Source organism: Bufo gargarizans, chromosome 5 (genome assembly GCF_014858855.1).
Source record: "Bufo gargarizans isolate SCDJY-AF-19 chromosome 5, ASM1485885v1, whole genome shotgun sequence".
Lineage (NCBI taxonomy): Eukaryota > Metazoa > Chordata > Amphibia > Anura > Bufonidae > Bufo > Bufo gargarizans.
Genome location: NC_058084.1, coordinates 212,901,754 through 212,929,406, shown reverse-complemented (window position 1 = coordinate 212,929,406; position 27,653 = coordinate 212,901,754). Strand labels below are relative to the sequence as shown.

At 43.3% G+C, this 27,653-nt stretch overlaps 1 protein-coding gene across 1 annotated transcript in view; it reads left to right on the top strand.

Moving 5' to 3' along the window:
* Positions 1-23,566: 23,566 nt before the first annotated feature.
* Positions 23,567-27,653, top strand: part of EEPD1 (endonuclease/exonuclease/phosphatase family domain containing 1) — a 152,617-nt gene continuing 148,530 nt past the window's right edge. The window contains exon 1 of the mRNA XM_044294820.1: positions 23,567-24,823. Within this exon, the coding sequence (XP_044150755.1) occupies positions 23,958-24,823 (866 nt within the window). The 5' untranslated portion in view covers positions 23,567-23,957. The remainder of the gene's footprint in view (positions 24,824-27,653) is intronic.

The following is a 27,653-nucleotide window of genomic DNA, read 5'->3' as shown; positions in this document are numbered from 1 at the left end:
CCTCTTTGGTCCGGATGACATGGCGTCCCAGATTTCGAAAAAGAACTTTGAATCGTGACTCGTCTGACCACAGAACAGTCTTCCATTTTTTCACACTCCATTTTAAATGATCCTTGGCCCAGTGAAAACGCCTGAGCTTGTGGATCTTGCTTAGAAATGGCTTCTTCTTTGCACTGTAGAGTTTTAGCTGGCAACGGCGGATGGCACGGTGGATTGTGTTCACTGACAATGGTTTCTGGAAATATTCCTGAGCCCATTCTGTGATTTCCTTTACAGTAGCATTCCTGTTTGTGGTGCAGTGTCATTTAAGGGCCCGGAGATCACTGCATCCAGTATGGTTTTACGGCCTTGACCCTTATGCACAGAGATTTTTCCAGATTCTCTGAATCTTCAGATGATGTTATGCACAGTTGATGATGATAGATGCAAAGTCTTTGCAATTTTTCGCTGGGTAACACCTTTCTGATATTGCTCCACTATCTTTCTGCGCAACATTGTGGGAATTGGTGATCCTCTACCCATCTTGGCTTCTGAGAGACACTGCCACTCTGAGAAGATCTTTTTATACTCAATCATGTTGCCAATTGACCAAATTAGTGTTAATTGGTCTTCCAGCTCTTCGTTATGCTCAAATTTACTTTTTCCAGCCTCTTATTGCTACTTGTCCCAACTTTTTGGGGATTTGTTGACACCGTGAAAATTTGAATCAACGTATTTTTCCTTTAAAATGATACATTTACTCGGATTAAACGTTTGATCTGTCATCTACGTTCTATTACAAATAAAATATTGACATTTGCCATTTCCACATCATTGCATTCAGTTTTTATTCACAATTTGTTTAGTGTCCCAACTTTTTGGGACTCCGGTTTGTACTTTTAAGAATTCATCTAAACCATTTTTAAAACTGTCTATTCCACATATTCACAGTTCTTATAGTAAAGAAACTTTCACGCTTCTGGACACTGAACTTGTTCTTCTCCAGTCGGACGCAGTGACCCCTTGTCTTTTTAGGGGAATTTTACATGGAACAGTATTTCACTGTATTTTTTGTATGGCCCATTTATATATTTGTATAGGTTAATCATGCCCCCCCCCCCCCCCCCCCAGACATCTCTTCTTAAGATTGAATAAATGTAACTCTTTTAATCTTTCTTCATAACTAAGACCCTTCATGCCCCTTATCAGTTTAGTCGCTCTTCTTTGTACTTTGTTTCCAGTTCCAAAGCTTATTCCAGATGAGGCCACACCAACGCTGTTATATTCCCTAAGACATATGATGCATAGAGATCATTACTACCAAGATGCATAACTTTATATTTATCCACATTGAACCTCATTTGCCAAGTTGATGCCCAATCACTCAGAGTGTTCAAGTCAGCTTGTAGTTTATGGACATCTTCCATAGGCTGTACATTACTTCACAGCTTAGTATCATCTGCAAAAATAGAAATCGTGCTATTAATCCCATAATCGATATCATTAATAAATGAAATAATAGAGGACCCAGCACTTAACCTTGGGCTACACCACTTACAACCCAAGACCATTCTGAATAGGAATCATTGACCACAACTCTCCTGACACGGTCCTTCAGCCAGTTTTCAATCCAGTTACAAACTATACTTTCCAAGCCTATAGGTCTATAATTACATGTGGAGGACCTAGATCCTTTTTTGAATATGGGAACCACATTTGCCTTGCGCCAATCACTTGGCACTGTACCAGAACCTAGAGAATCTTTATAAATTATAAATAAACAAGGGCACAGCAATGACAGAGCTGAGCTCTTTAAGAACTCTTGGGTATAATCCATCTGGACCTGGAGTTTTGTTCACATTTACCCTATTTAACTTAGCTTGGACCATATCTATACTTAGCCAATTGAGTGTATTGCCAGATGTACTAACAGACCCAGCACCACAGATATCAGCTCCTTTCTCTTCTTTTGTATATACAGAGCTAAAAAAAAATATATCATTTAGTAACTCTGCCTTTTCCTTTATCATTATTTAGTAGACCTACCTTCTCAGACCTTTTTTTAGCATTTATATATTTAAATAATTTTTGGGGATTTGTTTGCCACCTGCTGTTCATCTTGTATTATTGAAGATTTTATCTCCTTTTTACAAATTGTATTAAGCCCTCAGCTTTATATTTTTTAAATGCTTTTTTTTTGTCATTTATTGCCCTCTTTACAGTAGCTGTAAGCCATGGGGGGTTTAATTTTAGCCGTTTATGCTAAAGGAAAAATGTTATTGTGCAATTATGCAATTTGGATTTAAAGCTCTCCCATTTATCCTCCCTATTATTATGTGACAGTAGCTGATCCCAGTCTATGCCCTGAAATGCTGCCCTCAACCCGGTGAAGTCAGCCTTTTTAAAATTTTAAAGAGAGCAGGAAAAACATATCTTTTGTGGAGCTCTTATTATCAGGAGCAGTGTGAATATGAACTCGGCTTAGAGTGAGAGATATAGCATGCAACCAATATTACGGCTGTCAAAGTGGAGGGGCTGTGAAGCAGCTCAATGCAGACAGCACTTAATGGTGGAGCCCCACCTCTTAGGCACTAGCAAGAGCAGTGCCTGAGAAATAAAATATTCACACTATTCCTAATAATAAAGGCTGTGCAAAAAGTTTGTCCTGCTATCCCCGGTCCTTGCCTAGTGCTGTTATGCATAGTCAAAATTACTGACAACCTACCTTTAAAGGGGTTATCCACCTTTGAAACACTTTTGGGTAGCTTCCTGCCAGACCCAGTCACATGCCGCTTGAGGATATGTCACCACTGCGGCCAGTCCCTGGCTGCAGCATCATACATGACCCTCATCTAGTCCAAAAGTTGGCAGCCAAGAAACCAGAGAGCAGCAGAGTGAAGCAGTTGGAACTGAGTAGTGGGGGAAGGGGGGCAAGTGAGTATGCTTCCCCACACAGCAGGGAGAAGGAGGCTGCCCAAAAGTGTTTTAAAGCTGGACAACCCCTTTAAGGCACCTCTGTGCTATAATACAACACCCACAGACTTATGTGGGGCCATACTGTGCCTTGGTGTGTCTGCATGAGAATACTCTATGGGGGAGATTTATCATTCCCTTTACGTCTTAAAAGTGGCATTAAAAAGTCATAGGTGCGACTATTTAACAACGACTTTTAAAAAAATTGTCGCATGCGCCTCGTCATAAATTAGGAGCATCCTCCGGCAGCGCGGGGGATATCAAGACAGATGCAGAAAGCCCCAGTTTTGATAAATCTCACCTTATGTGTCTCCTTAAAGAGGACCTGTCACCACAAAAGGCAATGCAATCTAAAAGCACCATGTTATAGAATAGGAGAAGATGAGAAGCTTGATATATATATTTTTGTGGGAAAAGATTCAGTAAAACCTGTATTTTATATGTAGTATATCTTTGTATATATATCTTTGCTTTTTTACACCTCCTGTGAATACCTATTGTTACAAAGAGGAGATGTTATCAGTGACTGATTGCATGGTGTGTATACGTGCATACAGTGACTGAGAATAAATCCCTCCTGTACTGATAGCTGTTAGAAAAAAAGATATACATCTGTAAATTGCAGGTTTTACTGAATATTTTCCCACAAAAATATCAATCAATCTGCTCAGCTTCTCCTGCTCTATAACATGGTGCTTTCAGATTGCATTGCGTTTTGTGGTGACAGATCCTCTTTAAGACACCTCTTTATTCTACTCCTGTTCTCATATACTGTATGTGGAGCACATAACTGAATGAACTGCTGATCTCGTGCAATGTCTGGATTTCTGGAGCAACTGGCAGTTATGCTCTGCAAGATAATCATCAAAAAGGTCACTATTGGGAAATAAACCTCAAATAACTTTTCTGATGAAACCAGAAAAAACAGCCTACTGGATCAATGGTGCTTCTATTGCTAGAAGCTTTGTACTGTAACAAAATATCATACCAGGAATATCAACACACAATTTAGATGACCTTCACTTGATTTTTTGTCATGTTAATAGGTGTAAACTGCCATATCTGTTGTATGTCACCCTCTACAATGTTTTCTTTGAGGACCACTATAAAAATAAATGGTTCACATACTAGTATACCTTCCCCAACGTATGCGAGACCGCAAGGACATTTAATTAAATAGATGACAAAGGTCGTAGCACATGTAAAGAAACCCTTGGGTTGATAAACTTTCCCTATATGAGGGTGGATAATCCTGTTGCCCTTTATTCCGTTGGTGCATTGTGCACAGTTTAAACAGGTGTATGTTCCCGTTTTTTTCATAACTAATATGATTTGTCTAGGACTGTTCTTCAGGGAGCCTATGTCTGCTCTCACAAAGTTATCTCTTAGGCTACTTTCCCACTGGCAGCAGCATGGTCCGGCAGTCCGCTCCGGCCCAATTCACTATAATGGGAGCTCTGGCCGCAGCACGGCAAACAAGCTGAGAGGCTGGGAAAAAAACGCAGCATGCTGTAGTTCTTGTCCATCCGCCTCTCGGCATGTTTGCTGACTGCGGCCGGACCTCCCATTATAGTGAATAGGGACGGAGGGCACTTCCGGCAGCAAGGTGGGCTAGCGTTAGCACGGATCCGGCATGCTGTTCCCCTGCCGGACCCTGCTGCCACCAGTGTGAAAGTAGCCTTAGATTCCTTGATTGTTTGTAGCACATTCTGACTGCACTCTGGAATTCTGTTACCTCTGGGTATGATTTTTTCAGAAGTGACCAGTGCTTTTCTATGATCTGTAGTATTTTCGGTACAAAGGGATGGTGGGTGATTGCCAAAGGTATACAAGGGGACCATGTGTCACTCCAGTTGGTACTGTTTTGCGTGGTGTACGTTTGTTCTTTAAGTATTAATTTCCTAGGATAACCTCTGTCCTCAATTTTTTTGGCCACTTCATCCATACGTGTCTTTTGTAGTTCAATGAGAGCCACTGATTTAAATTGTGATCTAGGCAACACATATTTAGTGCTTCTAGGATGGCTGCTGGAGTATTGAAGTAAAGTGTTCCTTTCAGTAGGTTTGGAAAATATGTCTGTCGATAGTGTACTTGTCTCATTTGTGGTGACAATGGTATCAAGGAGGCTTATACTGTTGTGGTCTACATGTATTGTGAACTGTAGGTCCTTGTCTACATTATTGAGATACTGATGAAATTCTTCAAATGATTTTATGTTACCATTCCAGATGCAAAATACATTGTCAATATATCTGTGCCACATAATGACGTGTTTCAAATAGGGTATTAGAATATACCCAATCCTCCTCAAACCGTGCAATTAAGGTGTTGGCGTATGGGGTGCCACATTTGACCCCATAGTGGTCCCTTTTCTTTGTATATAGAAGTTGTCACCAAACATAAAAAAACTTTTGTAACAAGAATTTCAATAATTCAATACAGAATGTCTATTCAGATAAAGAGGAAGTGGATAGTAGAGATGCAATTGCTTGTATTCCCTTCTCATGGCCCATGGACATATAAAGCTTTCAGGAGGGATGTTATGTAGTTCTGATATGTCTAGGAGGTATGACCTTGCTTGTCGCTTATGGGTATAAAAGGACCTTTCCTAAGAAAAAATTGAAAGTGGCGAGAGTATAGATTCAGTGAAGGCTACAATTTGCCTTCCTGGTGGTTACTGCAAGTTTTTATGTATCTTGGGTATGATATAGAAGACAAGAGTGATTGGATTATCATTTTGTAGAAAAGTATAGGTGGCTTTGTCAATGGTGCCCTCTGCTAAATGGTGACCAAGGAAGGCATTGATTTTGCGTTGTATTTAAATGTAGGGTTAAAGTTGATAGGTTCATAAGTATTGATATCTGCTAATTGTCTTTTAATTTACTTAATGATATAGATAAGGAAATTGGATAATGTAGAAGGGGAAGATGTTTTGCCCTCCTAAATCTGTAAAAAAATGGGCCTTAAGGCATAATGACCTATATAATCTACGTAAATCATGTTGTCAGGAAAAATAGTCCAAATTGCCCCGTGGGCAGAATGAAAGTCCTTTTTACAATACGTTCGCCGGGTGACAGGGTCCTAGATAAAATGTTAATTACTAAGTCCGTACCTGGGATCTTATTCGGATTCCGGTGTGGCCCTAATCTGTGGGTGCCCCTTTCATGTTGGGTATGTTTGGTCTTCGTCTTGTTCTGTACCTTCTCTTGGGAAAAAATTTTGGGATCAATGATAGGAGATTGGTCTGTCGCTGCCTGAAGATGAAGATGCATAGTCCAAATATGGTGTATAGCCATGTGAGGAAACAGTATCCTGCCATTGCCAGCGATGCACTCTGTTAAGTAGATAATCTTCAGTATCTTGTATAAATGTAATCCTTTTGGTGTTTTCAATGTATTTCTTGTATTCTTCCATGGAGTTTTCAGTTTTTTTCTTAAGTTCACTCCATTCAGTTGAGGGAATTGTCAAGGTTAGTTGTGTTTCAATACTTTGGAGCAGGCATCCTCAAACTGCGGCCCTCCAGCTGTTGCAAAACTACAACTTCCAGAATGCCTGAACAGCCTACAGGTATCAGCTTACAGCACGGCATTGTGGGAGTTGTAGGGATAGATAGATAGATATGAGATAGATAGGTAGATACAGTGAAGGACTCGGGTGCCTGGGGTTCACCAATAAAATTCATTCTGGGGGCTCACTCTGACCATAACAATGTACTACATTTACAGTACGCTCATTGCCTAAATCCCTGTTGGTCCTTATTATTCCACTGTTTTGATATTTTCACCCTGCAGATAAGAATGTTAGGCTGAATCCATGTCTCGGTTCTTTGAGTTTTCTCATATGGCTGCTGAACATAAGTTTCTTATTAACCAATTCGCATTGTGCTTGTTACTCTGGTCCAAGTTTGTGAAATTCCTTCAGGAAAGATTTTTATTCTTAAAGTCCTTAGGAAGCAAAACATTTTCCTGGGGTCACTCCTCAAAACTAGAAGATCATTCAGGAGTATGTAAGACATTTGATTTTGTTCATCGCCATTTTGGTGGAACTTCTTGGCATGTCAGCTTGCTCAATTTGTGCACAAACTAAGGAGTTACATAAAAAACTGCTGGATTATTGCATCCTCTACCAGTTCCAGATTTCCCTTGAACTTACAACATTTGGATGTAATAACTGGCTTGCCAAAGTCCTCCAACAATGCTACTATATAAGTAGTTGTAATTCACTTCTCTATAATGGCACATATTGTTCCTCTTCCAAGTTTCCCTTCTGCAGTTCAACTGTCCTCTCTGTTTATTAAACATATCTTCCGCCTACATAGTCTTCCTTTGCATATTGTCTCAGACAGGGAAGTCCAGTATATATCCAGATTCTGGCAAGCACTTAGAGGTTTATTAGAGGTCAAGTTGGCTTTCTCTATGGTTTATCATCTGCAGTCCAATGATCACGTTGAATGAGTCAATCAAGTTTTGGAGAACTACCTCAGAAATGTAGTGTCCTCTCACCAGTATAGTTGGGTGAGTTTACAACCATACAGGAGAGGCCAGATACGCCTCACCATTCATTATTGTATATGGACAACACCCAACTGTCCACTTTAATAATTAGTTGCTCTCTAAAATTACAGCAGCCAGCACTGTATCTGACTTTCTAAAGGTATGGTAAGAAACAGTCTTCTTTATGTAAAGCCATCTCCTGTTTCAAAAGATCTGCTGATGCTGATGTCCTCAATTTTTGCCTGGAGACAACTCTGTCTCTCTTTGAGACATTTGTCTAAAGGCAGCCGGCAACAAACTGGTCTCCTGGTTCTTGGGGCAATGTACTCTTCTAAAACAAATTAATCTTGTATGTCATCCAAGATGTTACGTCGATTTTCTCAAAACTTCATTTTAATGCCGTCATTAAAATGTATTGCCTCCAGCGAGGTGAAATTCGCCATCACTGAATTCTCAGACTTTCGGCATTTGATTTTAAACTTGAAAATCATTTTAAAGCATTTTAAAACAGTAATCTGAAGTCTGCTTCGGTACCAGCTGGTGCCTCGGTACCAAAGCCGACTTCGGATCCAAGTTTTAATACGGTTTTCAAGCTCTAAAATCGAAGTTCAAAGTTATTCCCTGAAGTCCTGCGAGTCACCGGAAACATGCAAGTAACCCCAAAGAGGATTGAATTTGTCCCCTGAAGGCTCCCATACTCAGTGCGGTGACGTCACACGCCAAGTTCCCGGACTTCAACTGGGGTTCCCTCGCGTGAGTGATCTGCTGCCGGCCGGAGCACCACCTACGCTAGAGGTTGAACCTGAAGGCGCTTTGGAAACCAACCCACCGGATCCAATAAGAAGAATATTCTACGGACAGATTGCCTGCTAAATAAGGTAACCATTCTGAAGATTACTGTGAATATCCCTTCCCTTGCACATCTACCCAATACTCTGAAACTTATCGGAATCAGCGCAGGTTCCGATTCTGATTTGTATTCAAATCAGACCTTGGTAATACTTTAACATTACGGTCACTGCAGCAGACTGTGGCAGTGAACCTTGCAGCGATTCCCTGCTTGATACGTAGGGTTTAGTGAATCTGGGAGCGCGGGTGGGCTTGTATACACTCTACAAACACCACCATGAAATTCTGATTCAACATATTTTTCCCTTAAAATGGTACATTTTCTCAGTTTAAACTTTTGTTCCGTGATTTATGTTCTATTCTGAATAAAATATTAGAAGTTGGCACCTCCACATCATTGCATTCAGTTTTTATTCACGATTTGTATAGTGTCCCAACTTTTTTGGAATCCTGTTTGTAAGTACTCAAGATAAAGAACCGTGAACAGACACAGCTATAGAGAAAAAACACTAATAAAACCATATAAAAATAATATAAATGGTATAGTTAGTAATGATAAAAATAACTTGAAGTTCCCCTCAGGACAATATCACACAAGTAGCACTCACTTCACTGGGGGGTAGTCATCAGGATAAGCACATGACACCTGTGACTTGAACCAGGATCGCATGTAGAGTCGTAGTGATGGAAGGCAGCAAGAATCCAGTGCTTCTGATCAATCACCTTTAATACAAATATGTGGCTCAACGCGTTTCGGGGATACCAATTCCCCTTCTTCAGGAGATTACATGTACTTCACGCTATTGTCTTATGATACATTTAGTGTCATATAGTCGCCATCACTGCGAGTGGTGCTTCCTATTTCCCTTACAATTGTGTTCTAGAACGGGGTTTGGCGCTCTTTTTCCCTTATTTTATCCTTGGGGTCTATATTGCAAGGGATTGACTTTGCTCAACACTGTAGATATATCACCCTATACACTTATATACTCTACTAAAGTGAGTCACTGCCACAGACTCCAAAGCAGAGACCTCAATCTGTGGATACTCAAAGGAACCACTATCCAGGTAGGCCTCATGTCAGTTTTTTCTATTGGCTTTGTCTTCTATTTCTGGCCCTGTGAAATTGCACATTAGAAGGACAGAAGCAAGATTATCAATGTATTATCAACTGCAGGATTACCAGAATTTTACCATACTCCTACTGTAACAAATCTCCTATATCTCCTAGGCCCTGTGTACAGATGTAGCTAGCATTATTTTGACACCAGCTGTGTGACTAACGTTATTTGTTGTTTCACTGTAATATGTTTTTGTTGCATTAATGCATTAAGCCAGTCATAATAACGGTGGCTATGTTTGTAAGTAAAATTTTCAAGTGATTATAATTAAGCACTACCATCATGGCAATAACAATTATTGCCTGAATATAACTTTAAAAATAAATGTTGTGTTTAGGACTAACATTGTGCAATGATTACTTTCTTATTGTTGTTAGACTGGGTTTCTATGGGGAAACTGCAAAGTAGTGATAGTAACCTCGCCACACCTGCATGCATTTGCATGTAAATAGAGGTATAACCATTCAATTTGTACACCTATTGATGAGTTGGTGATGTTGCGGCCTCCCTGTGTACAACCAGCCTTACAGTCAGAGCTCCATTGTTCAGGTATGTGCTCCAAATCTTCTGCATAGGTTTAAATAGGCATTATTAAATTCTGGATGCTTTAGAAGAGACACTAGGTGGAGCTTAAAGGGGTATTTCTGTTGCAACAATTTATTAACCATTAGATGGGTCGGGATCCTTCCACTGAGACCCCCACTGTTCACAAGAACGGGGGCTCCATACCCTGTGGAGCCCTCAGAAATAGACGGAGTGGCAGGTTGGAAAAGCATGCTGCCTCTCTATTCATTTCTATGCCAGCGCAGTAGATGGCAAAGCTTTTTGCTTGGCTATCTCCGGCGCTCCCATAGAGATGAATGAAGTGGTGGCTTCTTCTTTTAAGGGTTTGGATGAAGATCAAAACATATCTCCCATCCACAGGATAAGGGAAAAGCATCTCATCAATTATTATGATTGCTGGAAACCCCATCCATTCTCAGAAAAAGGATCCCGCCACTGCTACATTCATTATCTGTGGGTCTGACGGAAATAGCATAGCACTTGCCTATCTCCAGTAGTCCCACAGAGAATGAATAGAGCAACTATGTGCAGGCTTGACCGCCACTTCATTCAGTCAGGTGAATCGAGACCTCCATTATTGGGACTGGTGGGGGTGCTAGAGGTCAGCCTCCCACTAAAAAGATACTTATCACCTATCCTATTGATAAGTTTTGAACGTTGTATAAACCCTTTTGGAGCTTTTTTTTAATGGAGTTCAATATACAGTATATTATTTGACTCTATAGCTATACAAAGAATTTGGAGTTTAGAAAAAAAAATGATGCCCCAACTGCTATAAAAATACCAAATAAATTATTCAGTATTGAATTGAATTTAGATTCAACAGAAACACAATGATGGTTAAGAGTAGACTTTCACTTTAAAGGGGTTGTCTGGGCTACAGATATTGAAGATCTAACCTCGGGTATAGGTCATCAGTATCAGATTCAGGTCAAATACTCAGCACCCCTACTGATTAGCTGTTTCAGGCAGATGCCGGGGCCGGTAACTATACAGTGTACGGTGCTGAAAGCAGACAGTGCCGTGGTACTGCAGTTCAGCCCCTATTTAAATAAATGGAATCTGAGCTGCAGTATGCCGGCACCAGAAACTACAAAGTGTACAGAGCCTTGTGCTTCTATTCTGTGAACTCTATGGGTTTTGGTGTTGCAGCTGCACAAACAGCTGATCAGTGGGTGTGCCAGGTGTCAGATCCCTACCAATCTGTCACTGATCTATCCTGAGGGTCATCAATATCTGTAGTCCAAACACGCCCTTTAACTCGATTTCTACTGGTTTAAGACAAAGATGTGAAGATAACCACTCCACTTACTTAAATACTGGCAGACTGGCCAAACGATCCTCATGTCTATGCCAAATGTATATTTACTACAATCACACCCCACTGTAAAATATATACTGGTAGGAAGCTCCAGCTAATTAAAAAAATCTTATATTAACAAAGTAGTTCTTCCCATTTAAAAAAATACTAGATATTAGTCATATGAGCTGCTTAAAATGACATTGACTCTTATAACAGTGTAAAACCAAGAAACTGATTAAGCACCACATTCACATTTCCATCTCTGCTTTGCAAACATGTCACAGCGCAAAATTGTTACACGCTTGTGTTCAGTCTACCTGTGGTTTTATAGAAAACACTGGGGACTAATGCAGTTGTAACACGGTCCAGTGGAGGACTTTTACTGGTGCATTGTAAGTCATTAAAGGCTGCTGCAGGGGGGAGTCTGATGCTACACACAGGAAGGGATACAACTAGAAAAGCAAGACATGAAACAGTCTATGATGACAGTACTGATTGTGTACATTCATATGGAAGAACTCCAGAGACATCCATGACATGCAACAATAAAACAAAACATATTGCCTCTGGGTACGCGGCATCTAATCAATATATTCATTTTGAGTCAGCATGCAGGCTCATGGTTTAACATTGCCTTATAGCACTGGTACCCAGGATTTACATCATCTGCTTGCACTTTTAGCTGCTCATTCAGCTAACAGCTATTTCTCCTGAGCCCCCATATCCAGAAACGCTCAACTCAGCTGAATCTACATGTTTTTTTTGAAGGAGCAGAGAGAAGTATGCTGCTACGGGGTTAAAGGAGAAAATGCACCCCAAATTTTGTTCCCCATTTAGGAAACACTCCTTATGTACTTGTAGCCTGCTGTATGGGTGCACAGCAGGCAAACAGCAAAATATGGATTTTTCTGGCAGGCCTGACTAAGCAGACATGGATTTTAGCTGCCATCCATTTCTCATTTAAAAAATTCCTGAGGTCCCCAGAAATTAAAAACCCCAAGCAGTGACCCCATTTTGGAAAGTGCACCCCCGTACAAACATTTTAAGGGGTGGAAAGGGTACTTTTCAGCAAAAAGGTGTCTCACAGAAGGCAGAAACACTTGCCAAAGGATTTACTAGCACATGGCTATGAAAATAAAAAATGACTAGCAGACCCCAATTTTTCACTTTCACAAGGGGTTAAAGGAGAAAATGCACCCAATATTTTGTTCCCCATATTCTCCCCATTCAGGAAACACCCCATATGTGCTAGTAGCCTGCTGTATTGGCGCACAGCAGGCAAACAGCAAAATATAGATTTTGCTGGCAGGCCTGAATTGGCAGACATGGATTTTAGGTGCCATGTCGCATGAAAGAAATTCCTGGAGGTCTCCAGAAATTAAAAACCCCAAGAAGTGACCGCATTTTGGAAAGTGCACCCCCGTCCAAACATTTTAAGGGGTGGAAAGGGTACTTTTCAGCAAACAGGTGTTTCACAGAAATGAATATGTAGTGGTTGGTGAAAAGTGGATCTGTAAATTATGCAGACTAAATAAGCGATATAAGATGGTAAAACTACAGGGTACATCATGGGTGAAATTAAATTAATACTCCATGGATGAGTGGCAGATTTTAAAATACTCCTGCATGCTCAGGGCAGGTTTCACAGTGGTATAATGGTGTATTTCCTTATCCCCATTTTTGGAAGACACCATGCATATTTTTGGGGTCCTTCTCTTCCTTGCTGTCTGGGGGACTTGACCTAGAAAATGTTGCCCTGGTACAACACGGGCACCATGACTTCCTGAAGTACTGGGAACCTCCCCGGCCTGGTTTTGAAAAATTAGGGCCCTGATAACCACCTCTTGGAACTGAAGGAAAGTTCCTGTGTGGCCTGCAGATTGAAATAGCACGTACGCATTGCACATTGCCATCTGTGCAATGTGTATGGACAGCTTTTTGTACCACACTTCAGTTTTTCGGGTGGCACTGTAGGGCTTCAGAAGTTGATCTGAGAGATCCACCCCTCCCATGTGCCTGTTGTAGTCCAGGATACAAACTGGTTTGGGGGTAGTAGTTGTGATACCTCGTACAGGAGCAGGGGAGCTAGTGCTATTGTGAATGGTGGTCAGTACAAGGACGTCCCTCTTGTCCTTGTACTTAACCACCAGCATGTTCTCATGGAGGAGAGCCCTGCTTTCACCCATTCTCAGTGGTTGCCCTATCAGGGATCTGTAACGCCCCAGAGTAGCATTACCACTTCTTCACCCTGCTACTATATCTAATGGGCTAATATAATGTAATCTTGTGTATTTATTTCAGGTCCACTACACGTTGCATTCCTATTTCTAATGTAACTGTTATGTTCAAATGTAATATGCCTGGTTCACCAGCAGGTTACAGCAAACATGGCAGAGCTACAATTAGGTAGAATGGAACTTTTCATTCCATTCTAACCCCCCTCTGGAGAGGAGTGGGCGAGTCCCACTTCCTGCAGGAAGGGTGGGGACCAAAGTTAGTGAGTTCCAGCTTACCCCCTGCCAAGGGATGGTGTGCTGGGCACATCTCTGCTGGACGTGCCCAAGCCAGCCAGAGCACCCTCAGCTCTGCTGGCCATGGAGGCCAAAGCATAAAGCCTCAGATGCCAGGAGTATAGTTCCCTGGCATAACTTAAGAGTTATACAGCCAGCCTGTCAGTACAGCAGAGCCAGAGAGAAACAGATGTAGCAGAGACTAGTTTGCCTTCCAAGTTGCTGAGACCAAGATAAAGCTTGAAGATTGTCTTGGATGAACATTTATTCAAGTAAAGCTGCTGTTTAACTTTATATAAGGTCTGGACTTGATCCCTCAATTATTCCCCTTAATTATTGCTTCAGAGCCAAAGCCTGGGGTCCAGCTGTATCCAGGTAGGAGCACCATGACACATATAAAGGGACATTTTAGGCCGCAAGATATCACTCGGCATTCCTACACCTGGGATGCGCATCATTACATCTATTAAGGGCCCTGGGGGGAGGCGCCCATTGCAGATCTAGGGAGGCCTCTCTGATTTTTGCACACTGTGCCACAAGCCACAGTACCTTTGGCAGTTAGGGACATGAATAGGGGTATGCTGGTATAATAGTTATCCACATAGAGGTGATAACCCTTAACTAGCAGTGGGTGCAGTAAGTCCCACACTATCTTCCCACTAACTTCTAGGATGGGGGGCAATCTGGGGGTTCTATCCGGGAATATTTCCCTTTGTTAATGCAGAACTTGTGGGTGTAACTGGAGCTACTCTTAATGCCATACCATGCCTGTTTGCTAGGCAAGTACTGGCGGAATCTAATTCTCCCTTTGAAAAGTAATAGGGACTCATCTACACAGACATTTTTATCTGGGTTGTACACCTCAGCAAACCTGGTGTTAAAGTGGTCAAGGACAGGCCTAACCTTGAACAGTCGGTCAAATGTCAGGTTGTTTTGGGGTGGGCACTGTGTATTGTCATTGTAGTGTAGGAATTTCCGGATTGACTCAAATTGCTTCTGGGTCATGTTACTGTAAATTGGAGCTTGGTAGAAGATGTCCGAACTCCAATATTGTCTAACGTTTGGCTTATTTACAACACCCATATGCAGCACGAGTCCCCAAAATTCAGTGAAGCCCGCACAGTCTATCTGTAGTCCGGAGCTGCCCACAAAATCCGGAATTTGGGGCTGATAATCGTCGGGGGGGGGGGGGGGATCCATGTGGGCTCACTCTGGGGGGCTGCCTCCGCTGATACCCTGGGGTGCCTTCTAGATGATGATGATGGGGTAGAGGAGTAGAGGAAAGTGGCATCCTCCTGTCCCTCACTGGCAGACTCAGTATTGGAGGCAAGCATGGCGTATGCCTCTTCAGCTGAGTATACTCGTTGGGACGGACGGGCCATTTTTATTTATTGGGGTGTGACATGTGAATTGTGTAAACTTTTATTTAGTATAAGGGTTATGTATGTTGTGTTTTCAAAATATATATGACTAGCTGGCACTCCGCCGTTACCGAGGTTCCAGTGCTCAGTGATGGGAAAGATTTTCACGGCATTCGGATATATAATGCAACTGAAAGTAGATTTATTACATCCACTTGTAATTTTCAACATACATGGCCTACGTTTCGGTCCGTCCCGGACCTTGATCATGTGCTATAAAATTACATACAATATAAGTAAGTTACAGAATTTAATACACTATAGAGTTAATACGCTATAAAGTAATGAATGACAAAAGAAAGTAAAGAAAAAAAGAGGGAGGGGGGAGGGAATAAAAGAAGGAGGGAGAAAATTGGTAAAGTAAAAACCAATTGTCACAATTAAGGATATAGTAACATCAATAGTGGATATCGTCAAAAAGCCAGTTAGCAATTGAATATATAGAAACAAAGGAATATACTTTATACGGTGCAGTAAAAATTTTGGCACCAAAATTGCATGGAATTATATAGTAATAGTAAACATAGAGGGGCTGTCCTAAATGAACATGACCACATGATCTGGTAAAAGCAGCAGAGTTGACAAAACATGTGTTAAAGACACAAAGTGGGATTAAATGTGGAATAAAGTTAATCATGGTGACAAATGTACAGCAGATTGTCTATATACATGATAGACATAAAACATATATCATACTGTATATATCAACTGTCCCAAAGGATACATACCGGTAAGGCAGGAGCGTGTTTGGAGATGGATGGCGTTGCGCTGTGTGCACTGCGCATGTCCCCGTTTTATAATGGTAATGCGGCGTTACAGATGAGTCACATGATCGTCATGTGACGTCATTAAGTACACGCGCACACGCAGACAGCAGTTATGGGCAGAATAGACTGGTGAGTCACATGATCGATACGTGACTTAATTAAAGTCTGCATTTATGCGCAGACAGCAGTTATGGGCCAAATAGACTGGTATATGCCAGATACTTGCCGCAAATCCGCATAGGCAACTGAAAGCCTGGACTAATGGCCAGTATAAGAGAAGCGGTGGCCAAATGAAGCACAAAAAAAGTGTTCAGGATAAAATAAAACAGATATAGTAAGGTGTATGGGATCCTAAGTAGACAATGGGAACGTTGCATATATATACACTCACCTAAAGAATTATTAGGAACACCATACTAATACGGTGTTGGACCCCCTTTTGCCTTCAGAACTGCCTTAATTCTACGTGGCATTGATTCAACAAGGTGCTGATAGCATTCTTTAGAAATGTTGGCCCATATTGATAGGAGAGCATCTTGCAGTTGATGGAGATTTGAGGGATGCACATCCAGGGCACAAAGCTGCCGTTCCACCACATCCCAAAGATGCTCTATTAAGTTGAGATCTGGTGACTGCGGGGGCCATTTTAGTACAGTGAACTCATTATCATGTTCAAGAAACCAATTTGAAATGATTCAAGCTTTGTGATATGGTGCATTATCCTGCTGGAAGTAGCCATCAGAGGATGGGTACATGGTGGTCATGAAGGGATGGACATGGTCAGAAACAATGCTCAGGTAGCCCGTGCCATTTAAACGATTGCCAATTGGCACTAAGGGGCCTAAAGTGTGCCCAGAAAACATCCCCCACACTATTACACTACCACCACCAGCCTGCACAGTGGTAACAAGGCATGATGGATACATGTTCCCATTCTGTTTACGCCAAATTCAGACTCTACCATTTGAATGTCTTAACATAAATTGAGACTCATCAGACCAGGCAACATTTTTCCAGTCTTCAACAGTCCAATTTGGTGAGCTTGTGCAAATTGTAGCCTCTTTTTCCTATTTGTAGTGGAGATGAGTGGTACCCGGTGGGGTCTTCTTCTGTTGTAGCCCACCTTTCTTTCCCATTCTGACATTCAGTTTGGAGTTCAGGAGATTGTCTTGACCAGGAACACAACCCTACATGCATTGAAGCAACTGCCATGTGATTGGTTGACTAGATAATCGCATTAATGAGAAATAGAACAGGTGTTCCTAATAATTCTTTAGGTGAGTGTGTATATATATATATATAGATATATATATTAATCATGGCTTATCAATAGACTGATAGAACTGTACAACAAAGGGATAAGTTTAAACAATATAAACAGGTAATGCAGTTAAAGTATATACTATAGTCTAATCACATTAATGTGGGAAGAGAGGGTAAGTATACAATGACACTGGACTGGCACTGAGTTAGTGAGTATAGGCATACGTTTGGATGCAAACATGTACACACATAGGTAACATAAAAGGTTGCTTTACCTTTGGAATGATATCATCTAGTTTGTGGAAAAAAGAAATGATAGTACGTTACAATAGGAGTTAATGGTCAAATTGAAAAATTAAATGATCAAGTCAAAATCACGGTTGAGTCCCATAGGGTACAGAGTCTTAAGGCCTCTTTCACACTTGCGTTGTCCGGATCCGGCATGTACTCCACTTGCCGGAATTACACGCCGGATCCGGAAAAACGCAAGTTTACTGAAAGCATTTGAAGACGGATCCGTCTTCAAAATGCGTTCAGTGTTACTATGGCAGCCAGGACGCTATTAAAGTCCTGGTTGCCATAGTAGTAATGGGGAGCGGGGGAGCAGTATACTTACCGTCCATGCGGCTCCCGGGGCGCTCCAGAATGACGTCAGAGCGCCCCATGTGCATGGATGACGTGTCCATGCGATCACGTCATCCATGCGCCTGGGGCGCCCTGACGTCACTCTGGAGCGCCCCGGGAGCCGCACGGACGGTAAGTATGCTGCTCCCCGCTACACTTTACCATGGCAAACAGGACTTTAGCGTCCCGGCAGCCATGGTAACCACTCTAAAAAAGCTAAACGTCGTGTCCGGCAATGCGCCGAAACGACGTTTAGCTTAAGGCCGGATCCGGATCAATGCCTTTCAATGGGCATTAATTCCGGATCCGGCCTTGCGGCAAGTCTTCAGTTTTTTTGGCCGGAGCAAAAAGCGCAGCATGCTGCATACCGCAGCATGCTGCACTTTTTGCTCCGGCCAAAAAACGTTCCGTTCCGGAACTGAAGACATCCTGATGCATCCTGAACGGATTTCACTCCATTCAGAATGCATTAGGATAATCCTGATCAGGATTCTTCCGGCATAGAGCCCCGACGACGGAACTCTATGCCGGAAGACAATAACGCAGGTATGAAAGAGCCCTAAGCTCATGTATCCAATAGGATTCGCGCTGCCTCAGTAATAGCTTGCGATTACCACCCCTACGTGAAGTCGGAACATGTTCCAAGATTTGGAATTTAAGTTGAATAATCTGATGGTTAGTATTGATAAAATGTTGGGGTATAGGAAGTTCAGAATTTCTGCAACGGATATCAGACTTGTGTTTACTGATGCGGTCTCGCACACATTGGTAAGTTTCACCAACGTATGCGATACCCTATGGGACTCAACCACGATTTTGACTTGATCATTTAAATTTACTGCAGATACAAAAAAAGAACACTAGCTATCAAGACATTTTGCAGGAACTTAAGGCCTTCTGTCCACCAGCTGAAGCTCAACAGAAGATGAGTGTTCCAACAGGACAACGACCCAAAGCATAGAAGTAAATCAACAACAGAATGGCTTAAACAGAAGAAAATACGCCTTCTGGAGTGGCCCGGTCAGAGTCCTGGCCTCAACCCGATTGAGATGCTGTGGCATGACCTCAAGAAAGCGATTCACACCAGACATCCCAAGAATATTGCTGAACTGAAACAGTTCTGAAAAGAGGGATGATTAGATGAAGATCAGATCACATTTTATGACCAATTTGTGCAGAAATCCATATCATTTCAAAGGGTTCACATACTTTTTCTTGCAACTGTATATAAGTCTACTTTCACACTGGCGTTTTGGCTTTCCGTTTGTGAGATCCGTTCAGGGCTCTTACAAGCGGTCCAAAACAGATCAGTTTTGCCCTAATGCATTCTGAATGGAAAAGGATCTGCTTAGGATGCATCAGTTTGCCCCTGTTCAGCCTCCATTCCGCTTTGGAAACGGACACCAAAACGCTGCCTGCAGCGTTTTGTTGTCCGTCCTACGAAACTGAGCCTAACGGATCCGTTCTGACACACAACATAAGTCAATGGTGACGGATCCGTTTTCTATGACACAATCTGACACAATAGAAAAGAGGCACCTTTCAATGGTGTTCAAGACGGATCCGTCTTGGCTATGTTAAAGATAATACAAACTGATCCGTTCAGAACGTATGCTGGTGGTTGTATTATCTGAACGTATACGTCCATGACGGATCCGCACAAAACGCCAGTGTGAAAGTAGCCTAAGCTTCTAACTATTACTTTAAAAAAAAAAAAGGCACAGATGAAAAAAAATATCTGCACCAAATAAATGAGCCCAGGTGCTGAACAGTTAAATCACTGCAGCAGATGTTCCAGATGTTTTTCTTATTTTCACAGGTACCAGTAAGCAGTGGTGGTGAACCATAAGTCCCAGCATGGCAGATACAACACAGGGGGGCACAGGTCCACTCTGCATGCAGTCTCCAGCTATAATGGCTGCATGCAGAGGGATTCTTCTGGTTCCCTCTGCTGCTGGAGCGTTGTTCCACCCAATTGCAGCACTGGCAGGGGACACCAAACACTGGAGTCACCTCCACATGACACCCCCCCCCATACTGCTTCCGGCGCTGCGATGTGACGGTCTTAACCAACTATTATCCAGCCAATCGCAGAGCTTGGAGCTGTAGGGGGGCGGAAATACGCGATGCTGCTCTTACACGGCATGGATGCCTGCCGGTAAGAGCAGCCATCGCTCCCCGATTCCCCCGCGGGTCCTTAAGTGGTTAAATGCCCTACTTTCATGATATAATATCACTGGAGCCGGAACATTTACATTTTCCATAAATTTCACCCGAAAGCCAAATATCCCTAACTTTTTGTGAGTAGTGTATGTCTTTATTTCTTTTAATACTTTGCTGGCAGATTAGCATCTATATGCTGTCTGGTCTCTTTCTTCCCCACAAAATGGCACCGTTCTGGGTATCGCTGATCCCACCAGGAAACATGATTAAAGGGGTTATCCGAGAACAAAACAGTCCCGCACTGGTGATGATACTCACCTGGTCCCCGCCGCTGGATTCGGTCTGTGTGACGTCACACATGACATAGGTGGAAGAGGTCACCACCAAAGCCTGTGATTGGCGATGACACATGTCGATGCCGATGCAGAAGTGCCATTCTGAGCCACACAGGCCGAATTCAGCAGCAGGGACCAGGTGAGTATAATCGCCAGTACGGGTATGCCAGATCTAGGAGGTCTTTTTTTGTCTTGGATAACCCCTTTAACCCATTCAGAACAGGGCCATTTTCGTTTTTTTTTCTGAACTTTTTTAAAAAATTTCCTTTCACATAGCCATGTGAGGATTTGCTTTTTGCGGGACAAGTTGCACTTTATAGTTACTTATATTGCATATGATGTAATGGGACGCTGAAAAAGAAATTCCAATTTTATGGGTTTTGTTTTTACAACGTTCCCTATTAGATAAAACTGACCTGTTCTCTTCATTCTCCGGGTCAGTACGACTACAGTGATTTATATCGTTTTTCTTGACATTCTCTGGGTCAGTACGACTACAGTGATACCACATTTATTTTGTTTTATGGGTTTTGTTTTTACAACGTTCCCTATTAGATAAAACTGACCTGTTCTCTTCATTCTCCGGGTCAGTACGACTACAGTGATTTATATCGTTTTTCTTGACATTCTCTGGGTCAGTACGACTACAGTGATTTATATCGTTTTTCTTGACATTCTCTGGGTCAGTACGACTACAGTGATACCACATTTATTTTGTTTTATGGGTTTTGTTTTTACAACGTTCCCTATTAGATAAAACTGACATGTTCTCTTCATTCTTCGGGTCAGTACAATACAGTGATTTATATATTTTATGTTTTTCTTGATTTTTTATATGAATTTTTTCTTTTTACATCACCATATTCTGACCCCCCCCATAAATTTTTTATTTTTATATTTACAGAGCTGTTTTTACTGATACAATATTTTTGGATTGCTTTTTATAAAAAATTGTTGGGGAGGTGAAACGACAAAATGATGACAAATCAGCGATTTTGAAGTTGTTTTCCCCATTACGCCATTCACTGTGTATGGTTTTATATTTGAATAGTACAGGCGGTTTCACATGCATCGATACCTATGCTGTTTATTTATTTATTTTGTTACACTTTTTAATAGTTCCCCCAGGTAACCTGAACCAGCAATCACTAGACTGTGTCTCTCATAGACTCCAATGCACAGGCAGGGTCTTCATAGGAACATAGCTGTGGCAGCCTTGGATCATTCAGGAGGAATCAGGTTGCTGCACACACAATCCGGCTCCCCGATCCTCGCTAGGGAGAGCCAGTGCTCATGGCGGGGTGCACTTGCTCATGGTTTTTCAGCTCCCAGATGCCGCGGTCACATTTGACCACAGCATCCGGGGAAAGGGGTAATGCAATTGATGTTATTGTCACTTGCATACATTTATGGTGCTCACAAGCAGGCGCCATCTCTAAATACCAAACTGCCGACATACTGTAGATTTACGCTGGGCGGCTGAGAAGGGGTTAACGCATTGTACAATGCTGGTCAGCAGGTGGTTTAGTGTGGAGGTCTGTGGGGTCATTGTAGAAGTCTGTGCCGATCTCTATCCATACAGGTGAAACTCGAAAAATTAGAATATTGTGCAAAAGTCCATTTATTTCAGTTCAATTTAAAAGGAATTGGATTATTGCAGTTTAAAATTAGCAAAGGGGACCTTAAAATTGTGACTTTGGGGGTTTCATAAGCTGTAAGCCATAGTCATCCAAATTATACCAAATAAAGGCTTGAAATATCTCGCTTTGCATGTAATGAGTCTGTCTCATATGTTAGTTTCACCTGTTAAGTTGCATTACTGAAATAAATGAACTTTGCACGATATTCTAATTTTCGAGTTTCACCTGTAGTTACAAGCTCCGAGCAGACAGAAGAACGCCAGTGGATAGTGAAAAAAAACAAGGTAATAAAAAATAAAAAAATTGGATAAAACTATTTCTTTTTATTAAAGACTAGAAAACCGGCAGATTTCGACTCTACATGTACAGTACAGCAGCCCCCCCCCCCCCCAGTATATAATCTCACACAGCAGCCCCCCTCCAGTATATAATCTCACACAGCAGCCCCCCAGTATATAATCTCACACAGCAGCCCCCCCAGTATATAATCTCACACAGCAGCCCCCCCAGTATATAATCTCACACAGCAGCCCCCCCAGTATAAAATCTCACACAGCAGCCCCCCCAGTATATAATCTCACACCGCCCCCCCAGTATATAATCCCACACAGCAGACCCCCCAGTATATAATCTCACACAGCAGCCCCCCCAGTATATAATCTCACACAGCAGCCCCCCCAGTATATAATCTCACACAGCAGCCCCCCCAGTATATAATCCCACACAGCAGACCCCCCAGTATATAATCTCACACAGCAGCCCCCCCAGTATATAATCTCACACAGCAGCCCCCCCCAGTATATAATCCCACACAGCAGCCCCCCCCCAGTATATAATCCCACACAGCAGACCCCCAGTATATAATCTCACACAGCAGCCCCCCCAGTATATAATCCCATACAGCCCCCCCCAGTATATAATCCCACACAGCAGACCCCCAGTATATAATCTCACACAGCAGCCCCCATTCCCCAGTATATAATCTCACACAGCAGCCCCCCCCCCAGTATATAATCCCACACAGCAGACCCCCAGTATATAATCTCACACAGCAGCCCCCATTCCCCAGTATATAATCCCACACAGCAGACCCCCAGTATATAATCTCACACAGCAGCCCCCCCAGTATATAATCCCATACAGCCCCCCCCCAGTATATAATCCCACACAGCAGACCCCCCGTATATAATCTCACACAGCAGCCCCCATTCCCCAGTATATAATCTCACACAGCAGCCCCCCCCCCAGTATATAATCCCACACAGCAGACCCCCAGTATATAATCTCACACAGCAGCCCCCATTCCCCAGTATGTAATCTCACACAGCAGTCCCTCCGCAGTAGTCACATCCACCTCTCCAGCTCTGTCAGACTCTCTCCCCTCTCAGTGCTACAGACGCAGCTGAGCAGCCATCCCCGTACTTCCTACTCTGACAGCAGGGCGCACCGGCTGCCGACCCACGTGACCTAGGGATGTCACATGATATTGTGACGTCAGGAGGTCCTTACAGAGTATAGTATTTAGCCTTTACAGATGAAAATCCTAGGACGGAGCAGACTGAAGGAAGGTGCTGAGGTAGGAGCAGGGCGGGAGCGTCTCCGGACGGGGGAGGAGCCAGAGCTCGGGGAGGCGTGTCCTGCACTAGTACGTCTGGAGCTGTGAAGAAACAGAGCGGAGCACAGTGCACGGGACCTGTGGTCGGTCTGCCCGGGGATGCCTCCTGACCAGCCGGTGACTGGGCTTCTAATATCCGCGGCATACCAGGAGACCGTCATCAGATGCCAGTAACTACAGCTGGGTCCGTCGGACATCACTGCACATGGCTACCGGTGTCATAGCTCTGCTAGTCCCTCCGTTCTTCTCCCATGCACAGCGCTGCTGCATGTAGTTACCTTCATCCCAGGATCTCCACCGTCGCTGAGTCTTGACTGGTCTCCAGAAGGATCGCAGGATGGGGGGCAACCTTGGCTGTCATCGCTCCATCCCTAAGGACCCTTCAGACTTGTGTCAGAAGAACCGCAAGTTCAGTGCGGCTTGTAACTTCAGCAACATCTTGGTGAGTCAGGAGAGGCTGAACATCAACACGGCTAGCGAGGAGGAGCTCATGACTTTGCCCGGGGTGTCCAGGCAGGTGGCCCAGAACATTGTGGAGTACAGAGAATACATTGGGGGCTTCAAGAAAGTGGAGGACTTGGCTCTTGTCAGTGGGGTGGGGGCTGCTAAACTGGAGCAGGTCAAGTTTGAGATTTGTGTTAGTAGTAAAGGTGGCTCTGCCCAACACTCACCCAACTCTCTAAGGAAGGATGTGGAGTATGGGCACCACAGTGGGCACCTGTCTGCAACCAGGGTCAACATAAACACTGCGACAGCTGCCCAGCTGATGAACCTCAGAGGGTTAACTGAGGAGATGGCTCAGAATATTATTCTCTATCGTACTCAGCATGGCCCATTGAAGAGCATTGAGGACTTAGTCAAGGTGGACTCTATTACCATAGCTTTTCTGGATAAAGTGAGGCACCAAGTCTATGTACAAAGGTCCAGGCCACCATCCACACACACCAATGGGGGTTTACACTTTATGGCCAAACCACATCCTAGTCCAACTTCTCTAAGCTTACAGAGCGAAGACCTTGACTTCCCACCTGGAGGACCAACTCAACTTATCTCCACAAGACCTGCTGTGGAAGTTTTTGGTGGTGTTAGGGAAGGGAAGCCTGTGCTCAGGTTGGCAACATGGAATCTACAAAACTGTAGTCTGGACAAGGCCAGCAATCCTGGCGTGCGGGAGGTGGTATGCATGACCATTTTGGAGAACTGGTGAGTTGTTCAGGGTACAAGTTTTATAGGTCACCGTCTGTGTCTGTACATGAGTTATGTAAATATCCTTACCTGACCCTGGTTTCAGATGGGATTATAAAAGGCATGTCACTCGTCGTTGTCATCTGTTGCATGTAAATTTATGTATAACGGGAATCATAATTTCCTTGAAACATAGATATTCTCCTGGAATTTCCTAATATCTGAATGGACTATGTGTGGTGAGTCACTGGCTGTAGGCGCTTATATCGAACCTGGACAAGGTACATGACTTGCACTACTTTCACACTTGCGTCAGAGGATTCCGTCGGCAATTCGGACGCAGACGGATCCTGACAAATGCATTGAAATACCGGATCCGTCTCTCCGATGTCATCCAGAAAAACGGATCCAGTATTAATTTTTTTCACAAATTGCAAGTTTTGCGCATGCGCGGACCGGATCCGTGAATGCGTCAATTTTATTGCTGGATCCGGCGCTAATACATTTCAATGGAAATTAATGCCGGATCTGGCATTCCGGCAAGTGTTCAGGATTTTTGGCCAGAGAGAAAACTGCAGCATGCTGCGGTATTTTCTCCGGACAAAAAACGTAAGAGGGACTGAACTGATGCATCCTGAACTAAATGCTCTCCATTCAGAATGCATTAGGATAAAACTGATCAGGTTTTTTTTCCGGTATTGAGCCCCTGTGATGGAACTCAATACCGGAAAAGAAAAACGCTGGTGTGAAAGTACCCTTACTGTACTTATCTTTTTGTAACCAGGGATGATACAACCAATTTTAGCTTTTTGTTTTGTTGTATTTTTATACCTATGTAGGCTTGGTATGAAATGATCTGCGTACAGATCGCCAGTCATTAGCAGAGCATTATGGGCATTACAGATGGCACGTTCCAGTTGTAAACGGCATATGGATGGTTGATTTGCCTAAATTTGAAACCCTTTGAGCATACTTTTTCTTATTCTATTTTAGTGGGCTCCAGGTAGGACTAATTAGAAGACCCTTAGCTGGCTATGTCCCTTGATTTGGTATTGAAGTATACGTTTTGTCTCACAACTGACGAGTAACATTGTATCGTATATGCTACATATTATAATAACATCCATTTCTCTTGTACTTCTCATAGTGAATGGATCTTATGAGAAATCTGCAGATGGCTTTCTAGGATTTGGTGAAACTCATGGCTAGACCTGCCAGTACTTGTTGGTTGGTTGATTTATGGTCACGAAAGCGAGAAACTGTAAACGAAATCTCCTGTGTTTGGATTGTTATGTCTTGCTCTATCTGGAGGGATGGTGGAGTTTTGGTTTGTCTGTGTGCCTAGATATGCTTTCTGCTTAGTCACTGATAAGTATATCTACTGTAAACTGCAGATCTAAGAAAGTCATGATTTACTGAAATGCGTTAACTCCTTCTCCTGAGTATACCTCACCACATCCAGTGTCAGGGCTCGTTCACACGACCGTGTGAAGCCCGTGCCCGTGCTGTGGACCGCGGTCTGCTAAGCACGGGCACCTGCCGTGTGGCAGCCGCATAGGGATCGCGATCCCTCTGTTCCGCAAAAAAAGATGGAGCAAGCTCTATCTTTTTGCGGTGCGGAAGTACAGAACGGAACCTCAGAAAGCACTCCGTAGTGTTCCGTTCCTCACCGTTCCGCATCTCCAGATTTGTGGACCCGTTGAAATGAATGGGTCCACATCCGTGAAGCGGAATGGCCACGGAACGGGACCCGTGTATTGCGGATCCGCAAATGCGGTCCACAGTACGGGCACGGGCTGCACACGGTCGTGTGAACGAGCCATTAGACTGGGTCTCTATGGATCTCCCTAGACTCTTAGAGGAAATGATTCTGAGGGCCATCCTCCATCTCTGCATAGTAAAATCGCAGGACACATCATCAATAAGGTCTAATATGTTATTTGTGAGTCAATCCATGTAAAACAGACTAGGGTGATTGGCTGAAGTTTATTTCCTGCTGGTCCATATGTCATAGCCTGGCCCACTGGAGAATGCGCTAGTATTATGGTGGGCCTGTCCGATCGCAGCGGCATCTTTACAATGTTAGAGGGAGTGTGTCAGCAGCAACCCCCCTGTCCATCCAAGCCATTGACACATGAGTTTAGTTCACCTGCATTTTTATTCTTGAACCAAGGATTTATTGCCAGGTTATCTCCTTTTTCCTTATTATGCAAATTAGGCATTTGATGCAACAAGGGCGTCACTGCTCGTGTTGCATCCATGCTCTGCGTTTTTTTTTATGTGGAGAGCCCCTCCCTTGCTGTTTTGATTGACAGGGCCAGGCATTAACGGCGTATTCAGCGTATTCTCGTTTAGGCCATTCATTCGCATATTGGGGCAGAAGATAAAAGCGGTATTAGGCTAGGTCTACACGACATTTGTCGCCCCAATGTCACGCGACAATTTTTGTAATGATAGTCTATGGTGTCACACTGTGACATGCTGCGACACCATAGACTATCATTATAAAAATTGTCAACCGACACTGGTGCGAAAAAATTTGCAGTGTAGTTGTGCCCTATCTGTCACGCGACTTATTGTCTTTGTGTAGACCTAGCCTTAGGCCCCATGCACACGGCCGTTGTTCACGGCCGTGTGCGGGCCGTGGAACCACGGCCTGGATCCCTCCTGAGAGCAGGAGCGCACGGCGTCACTGGTTGCTATGACGCCGTGCGCTCCCTGCTGCCGGCACAGTACAGTAATACACTGGTATAGATCATACCAGTGTATTACTGTATTGCGGCGGCAGCAGGGAGCGCACGGCGTCATAGCAACCAGTGACGCCATGCGCTCCTGCTCTCAGGAGGGA